Source organism: Sceloporus undulatus, unplaced genomic scaffold, assembly GCF_019175285.1.
Source record: "Sceloporus undulatus isolate JIND9_A2432 ecotype Alabama unplaced genomic scaffold, SceUnd_v1.1 scaffold_12, whole genome shotgun sequence".
NCBI lineage: Eukaryota > Metazoa > Chordata > Lepidosauria > Squamata > Phrynosomatidae > Sceloporus > Sceloporus undulatus.
The window spans coordinates 480,580-488,434 of NW_024802934.1; the positions used below are offsets into that span (position 1 = coordinate 480,580).

The following is a 7,855-nucleotide window of genomic DNA, read 5'->3' on the forward strand; positions in this document are numbered from 1 at the left end:
ATAATAATAATAATAATAATAATAATAATAATAATAATAATAATAATCTGTTTATTTATAGCCCGCTTTTCCTGGGAGATCAAAGCGGGTTACAACAGAGTACTACACAATGTACAATTTACAAACAGTACTCATATAAAAACCACTACAATACATTATACATGTTATGAGCAGTAGCAGTATTAGGGGAGTTTGGAGAGCATGGGCTACACTTTAAGGGAGGGTGACATCACTGTTTCCCAAACATGAGATGGGGTGAGTTTCAGCAGCTGGAGAAAGGAGATCTTTGCTCGATTGCTCATGGTTAGTGAATAAATGAGTGTCTCTGTCCACTGACTGAAACAGGAAGGGGGAGGTTGTTGCCCTACCTCCACCCCCCAGATACTCAGAAAAAAAGATGACAACCAGGAGGGGGAGGATTGGAGACTGGACGCAGCTCCTTCAGTATCTACCACCACCACCTCACCCTGCCTGGCATCTCCTCAGGTTTTCTGGCTTCCCATATGGCAAACTGGCACCACTGGAGATGGCTTTGTTGCATCTATGTCCCCTATCTTTCCCCATCTTCTCTTGCCCTTCCTGGGTCTCCCTGGGGCTCTGGAGCAAATCCCCCCTGCCACCTCCTCATCCTCGGCATCCTCCTCTACTTTTTTTTATTATTTTTAATTGATTTTATTCAATGTAAAAGATACAAAATTGCAATACATCTGAAAAGAAAGAAGTAAAAAAAGAAGAAAGGAGAAGAAAAAAAAAGACATAACATTGAACGAGACATAACATTGAATTACATACAATCCACATACAGTTTACAAGGACATATGACAAACTAAAATTGACTTCCTGAAACCTATTACAAACTTCCTTCAGTTGATACATCTTTCCTTAATTATCTAATCCCAAATAGCAATTTATATAATTTTCTTAACGTTACCTACTTACAATATAACATCAAAAAAAGAAAATTGAAGCCAAGTGGCATTTCTAAGAGATCCATTATAGAAATTCAATGATAACAACGTTGAGCATGTAAGAGAAGCATTACATCGTATTATTTTCCTGGTCATTTTCTGTTTGTCCTTTATTCATCCTTTAAGATGAAACAAATGGAAAATATTATTAATATAGCAAAATGTAATTTTACAAATAAAATATGGTTTTGCTTTACCTGAACAATTATTTATAATATAGTTTATTACTCAATCATACAATTAAAATGCATGTTTTTATCCCAAAAGGTAACTAATGGTTTCCAAAATTTTTTACAGGCCTCCCAGGAGTTTCCTCTTGTTAAACAGGTAAGTTTGTCCATCTCTACCAACTCTAGCACTTTTATTATCCATATATTATAATCAATGGAGTCGCGCCGCTGAGTTTAAATAAAATATAAGTTTGCCATGCTCTTTTTCTAAATCCTCTATTGGGTTCATTCCTAATAAATAATATTCCGGTGTCATGGGAAAATTACAGTTCAATATCTGTTGTGTCCATTCATGATTCTGCTTCCAGAATCTGGATACATAAGGGCAGTTCCACCAAATGTGTAAAAAGGAACCTGGGGTTTTATTGCACTTCCAACAATTTAGATTTTGGTTAGCATAAATTTTCGCGAGCTTTGATGGCGTTAGGTACCAACGAAATTGCATTTTATAATAATTTTCTTTGAGGGCATAACATGCTGTATACTTTAACCTTATTTTCCATTTTCCCCCCCACTGGTTTAGAGGGATATTATGATGCAAATCTTGAGCCCATTTAATCATGCCTTTTTAAATATGTTCTTCCTCCAGCTCAAATGATAATAAAATGCTATATATTTTAGCTATTTTTCGCAGTTTTTTGGAAAGCAAAATTTCATCTATTTTTGAGCTCTCTAAACTGAAGCCTTTGAAATTTTTATCTTTAAAGAATCTTTCTTTCAGCTGTCTATAAGTAAACCAGCTTATCTGATATCCCTTCTTATTGAGCTCTTTCAGAGATTTTATATTTAAATTTTGGGAGTTATAATCAATGTTCAGCAGTTGTTTGTAATTAATCCATTTTTCAGGTCCAAATTCTTGATTTTTATGGAATGCTTCATTTATAGAAACCCACATATGTATTTTACTATAAAGCCTAGATTGGTACCTTTGCCATACTTTTATTAATACTTTACGAATACAATGATCTTGAAATTCTTTATTAGCGTTTAATTTTTCATTAAAAAGGTAAGCGTGCCACCCAAAAATATTATTATACCCTTCCAGATTCAATAGGCTTTTATTATCTAATTTGCACCATTCCGAAATCCATTCAAGGCAACAAGCGTGAAAGTAGATTTTAAAATTTGGTACAGCCAGACACCCCCGATCAGTGGAATCTTGCATCTCTTTCATTCTCACTCTAGCCTTTTTCCCTTCCCAAATGAATTTAGAAATATCACTTTGCCAAACCCTGAAGGGTTTCTCATTCATCAAAATAGGAATATTCTGAAAAAGAAACATAATCCTGGGTAGTATATTCATCTTTATTGATGAATTCTACCCAACTACGATAAACCAATCTTATTCCATCTATCCATATCTTTTTTGATATTTTTCCATGTTTTTTCATAATTATTTTTGTACAGATCAATATTTTTTGCAGTAATTTCTATGCCAAGATATTTAATCTTTTTTAAATCTGATATGGTGTTATTAATTTTAACTCTTGTTCTTCTTTCTTTGTCAAATTAATTACTAACATGGAGGTTTTATTTTTATTTACTTTTAATCCTGAAAGTGAACCAAATTGTTCAAAAATATCTATGAGATGTTGAATATCCTCTAATGGTTTTGACAATGAAATGACTAAATCGTCTGCATATGCTTTTAATTTGAAATGGTCCTTATTTTAATTCCTGTAATTTTTTCATCTTCTCTTATTACATCATTTAAGATCTCCATGGATAATATAAATAATAAGGGGGACAACGGGCAGCCTTGTCTGGTACCTTTCAGAATTTTTATGTCCGATGTTTTTTCAATGTTAATTATTAATTTAGTTTGTGATTGGTAGATTTTATTTATCCAATTTTGAAATTTATTTCCCATGTTCATTCTTTTAATCGTTTCTTTCATAAAAGCCGAATTAACACTATCAAAAGCTTTTTGGAAATCTATGAAAATCAAAGCCAATTTTCTATCAATCTTTTTACCATGAAATTCTAGTAGATCTAATACATGTCTTATATTTTCTTTTATTTTCCTATTTGGTAAAAAGCCACTTTGATCAGTATTAATTAATTCTGTAAGAATAACTAAGTCTTGATGCTAATATATGCGTGAATAATTTGTAATCAGTGTTTAAAAGAGCAATGGGTCTGTAATTTGAAACATCTGTAGGATCTCTGTCGGGTTTTGGAATTAACATTGTATTAGAAATTAACCATGATTTAGGAATATTATTATTCCATATATTGTTTATCACTTTTAGAAAATGTTTTCCCAATTCATCTTTGAATACTTTATAATACTCTGATGGAAAACCATCTGGACCTGTTGCTTTGCGATTTTTGCTTAATCTTATCGCTTCTGTTAATTCTATTAAAATGATGTCTCCGTCCAAAAATTCCTTTTGTTCATCTGTTAACACTTTTATTGTTTTATTATCTAGATATTTTTCTTTGTGCTCCAACTGGGTATCATCTTTTGTGAATAATTTTGAATAGAATTTATGAAAGATATTTTGAATTGATTTTTGGTCAGAAAAATATCTTCCCTCATTACAAATTGATGTAATAACATTTCTTTGTGTTTTCTCTCTTAATTGGTATGCTAGTAATTTACCAGTTTTATTTGCGTGCTCAAAATATCTTTGACGTGTCCATTTTATTTTCTTATTAATTTCTTCCGTTAGTAAGATAGAAATTTGTTTTTGTATGAGTTTTATATCATCCTTAATGATTTTTTTATTTGGAAATTTCATATGTAAAGTTTCTTTTTTATTTAATCTTTCTTGTAATTCATTTCATTTTTCCTGCTTAGCATTCTTTAATTCTGCTCCTTTTTGGATAAAAAAATCCCCTCATTACATCCTTAGAGGCATCCCAGATCATGTTTACTCTGTATCAGACTCTAAATTTTCATTAAAATAATTAAATAATACTTTTTTTTGCTTCTGATACAATTGTTTCATTTTTAAGAGTGTTTCGTTTAATTTCCAGTTCCATTCCTTATGTCTTGTTATAATTGTCATTACTAACGGATTATGGTCCGACATTACCTTGGGTATTACTTCAATATCTTTAATTTTTGGAGATAGCCTCTTTGAGATCAAAAACATATCCAATCTTGCCCAAGATTGATGGGCTTCAGAAAAAAAGGTGTAGCTTTTTGCGTTTTTGTATTTCATTCTCCAACAATCTACTATAGTACAAAATTCCATCAGCTCAAAAAATGATTTTGGTAGCTTACCTTGAGAGGTCTTAATTTTTTTTTCAGAAAGTCTGTCAATCGACGGGTCCACTACCCCGTTCCAGTCACCTAAAGCGATGACATTATCAAAGGAGATATTTTTAATTTTATTTAAGAGTTTAGAGTAAAATTTATCCTTTTTATCATTGGGGGCATATATCCCTATAATGAGGGTTTTTTGATTTTGAATTTGTGATAATACACCCACATAATGCCCATTAGGGTCATTCAATACCTCTTCTGCTGGTAAGCTTTGTTTAATATATAAAGCTACACCTTTTTTCCTCTTGTTTGTTCCAGCTGCGAAGCAGTTACCCAGTTTGACATTATTAAGAAATTTTATGTCCGCTTTCGGAATATGGGTTTCTTGAATGCAATATACATCACAATTTTGTTTTTGTAAATATACAAAGATTTTTTTCCCTCTTAATCACTCTATGAATACCTTTTACATTCCACGTTAGAAATTTAAGCATTCCGATCATCTGCGTTGCTTAAATCAGGATCCTCTAGATCTGGAATTGAGTCTGTGTTGGACCTGTTATCTTCTTCTTCTGTTGGGATTCTTATAGGTGCAGCAATGTCCAGAGATGTCATCATCGTCTCAGAGTAGATATCGTTTTTTAAAGTCTATTAACTTAATTTGTGAATCAGATGGTAAATCCTTATCTTTTTCTAAGTGTTGGTTCCTTCCTAATTGAGTATTTACATTCAATTCAGTCTTAGAATTGTTTGTATTTTGATTTTTTTTTCCTCTGAAGCCTTTGATTTTTTCTTATCTCGCATATATTTTTCCCAAAAAAATCTTGCTTGCTGTAGAGTTCTCAATTCAATTTTTTTCTTCTTATACCAGAAGAAAATCCCCTCTGGTAGTAACCATCAATAAGGAATGTTATTTACATGTAAGTCATTTGTTAGGAATTTGTATTCTTTACGTCTTTTCAGAATTTGAGCGGGAACATCCTTAAATAAGAGCACCTGTTGTCCATTGATCATTAAAGGAGACACGTTATGCATTCTCATAATGCGGTCCCTCATTTCCTTCCTCAAGAGATATATCACAGTGTCTCTGGGAATTTTCTCCTGTTCAGCAATTTTTTAATTTAATCTGAACAATTTATCTGTTTCCATAAGACAAAAATGTTCTTCAATCTGTAGAAACTTTGCCAAGTCAGGGATTATTCTAGTATATAAGTTTTCTCCTTCCTTCTCCGACAGACCCCTAATTTTGATACATTTTTCTCTAGCTTTAGCATCCCGAATTAACTGTTCTTCTTCATAATAGTTTTGTCTCACCTTAATTTCTTCTATTTCCTCCTGAGTGTCCATTTGCGTTAATTCCAAATTTTCCATTTTATCTTTCATATTGGGCAAATCTGTTGATATTTTTGCCATTGTAGAATTAATCTCTTTCAAATCATCCCGAAGTTCTTTCTTTATCTCAGACTTAAAGTGTTTCATTTCTTTGTTTAAATTGTCCATTTGTAGATTAAGTTGAGATGTTGTTTTACGGAGTTCTTCAAAATAGAGAGAAAAGTGGTGGTTGATGTTGATCAAATGAGGATCTTCTGGCTGTCTGTGAGCTCATTTTTTGTGCCTGGAGCTGCGTTTTTTTTCTAGTGTCCATAATGGATTAGATTGTGTGAATGTCACCAAGGGTTAAATTTAGGAGGATAGAGAGGAAAAGTGCAAACAGTATTTCCTTTAGTATCTTCCTTCCCTGTGTTTTCCTCTCTTTCTCACTCTCTTTATTTCACTCTCTTTATCTTCTCCTTTCTCCTCTTCTCCTCCTTCGCCCCCCCTCTCTCCCCTTTCCTCCTCAAGACGTCCTGGCTATGCGTTTTCTTTCACTCTAGCTCTTCAGAGTCTCAACGAAACTACAGCTCCCATCAGGCTTAGCATCTCAGCCCAGAGTTGGATGCCGACACACTTCCTGTGTTTGCTACCACAGCAGTTCCAGCCAAGGAGTTGCATCCAAACAAAGGGATTTCTTCCAGGTAAGTTTTAGGATTTTATATTTTTCTTCTTAGTTTAATTACCCTTTACTTTTAGGACTTCTTTGTGTTTTTCCCCCCTCTCCTTCTTCTTTGTTTAGATATGTTTAGGTATATTGGTGCTTTTAGTCTCAGTCTTCTGGCTCTGTTTGAAGAGCAAACAAAACTATAAGGTTCTCTCCCCTTAAACTTAAATAAAGCTTAAAGCTCTTAGAAATTCAGATGTGTAAGCAAGTTCATAAATTGGAATTACTCAAAACGACAGTTGTAGTAGAGTTTCAGCAGTGTTAGGGTCTAAAAGACATAAAATAAGTTTTCAGTCCCAAAGAAGCTTTCACCTTCCATGCTCTTCTTGAAAATTGAGGCGAGTCTCCGCGGTTTTTTTCCGCTGCAGTTCAGTGCGGTTGTGGCTGGCTATTCCCTCTGCCCTCTTCCAGAGTCCAAAATTTCTGAGGGTGTTTGAGGGTTATGAAAGCCCCCTCCGAAGACTACTTCTTGTGGAGTATTCTGCTGCTTTTGGTATCAGTTTGAAGCAGCTTTACCCGCACTTTGCAGGCAAGTTTGCAGAGCCCTGACAAACTTGCCCTTTCGGCTTGCCTTCCCAACCCCTGCATCCTCCTCCACTTTGAGAAGGCAGCAGCTGTGATAAGGAGATCAGGATACCCCCATGCCAGCATCAATTCTGACAGAGCTGCAAAGGTGTGTGTGGGTGTGTGATGGGGGCAAGAGTGTCAATAGTTGGAGAAAGGGGATATTTGCTCAATTGCTCATAGGCAGAAAGCAAGTCTCCTTTGACTCCCACTGACTGAGCTATGAAGGGATGGGTTATAGTGAGTGCATGGTAGAAATTGTGTGTAGTAGAGAGCGAACAAGAAAGGTTCCAGAGTGGCCAGGCACAGGAAAACCCAGAGAAGTGAAGACAAGCAGCCACCCAAAGGGAAGGTATTTTTACCATACATCAAAGGAGTCACAGACAGAATAGGCAAAGTGGTGAGGAAGCACAACCTCCAAATAGTTTACAAACTGACAAAGAAAATCCAGCAAATGCTTCGCTCAGCCAAGGACCAGAGAGACCCTCTCACAGCAGCAGGAGTTTACCGCATACCATGCAGCTGTGGAAAAGTCTACATAGGGACCACCAAATGCAGTGTGCAAAGAAGAATCAAGGAACACGAGAGACACTGCAGAATTGGGTGAGCCAGAAAAATCAGCAGTAGCAGAACATGTCATAAACCATCCTGGGCATAAAATACTGTTTGAAAACACTGAAGTTCTGGACCATGCCAACCACTACCATGTCAGGATGCACAGGGAAGCCATTGAGATCCACAAACATCTGGATAATTTCAACCGGAAAGAAGAAACTCTTAAAGTGAACAAAATTTGGCTACCAGTCCTGAAGAATAGCAAAATAAGGACTCAGCAAATGCA

The 7,855-nt window shown here is 34.9% G+C and overlaps 1 protein-coding gene and 1 long non-coding RNA gene across 2 annotated transcripts in view; one reads left to right on the forward strand and one right to left on the reverse strand.

Annotated features, from left to right (window-relative positions):
- Window positions 1-5,912, reverse strand: part of LOC121917210 (probable ATP-dependent RNA helicase DDX59) — a 138,339-nt gene extending 132,427 nt beyond the window's left edge. Inside the window, exons 1-2 of the mRNA XM_042442967.1 lie at window positions 5,666-5,912; window positions 4,431-4,592 (exon numbers count right to left, since the gene is read on the reverse strand). Of these exons, the coding sequence (XP_042298901.1) occupies window positions 4,431-4,592; window positions 5,666-5,912 (409 nt within the window). The remainder of the gene's footprint in view (window positions 1-4,430; window positions 4,593-5,665) is intronic.
- A 473-nt stretch (window positions 5,913-6,385) lies between these two features.
- The window catches only part of LOC121917180, a 10,653-nt gene continuing 9,183 nt past the window's right edge, over window positions 6,386-7,855 (forward strand). Inside the window, exon 1 of the long non-coding RNA XR_006100979.1 lies at window positions 6,386-6,427. This is a non-coding gene — a long non-coding RNA (uncharacterized LOC121917180). The remainder of the gene's footprint in view (window positions 6,428-7,855) is intronic.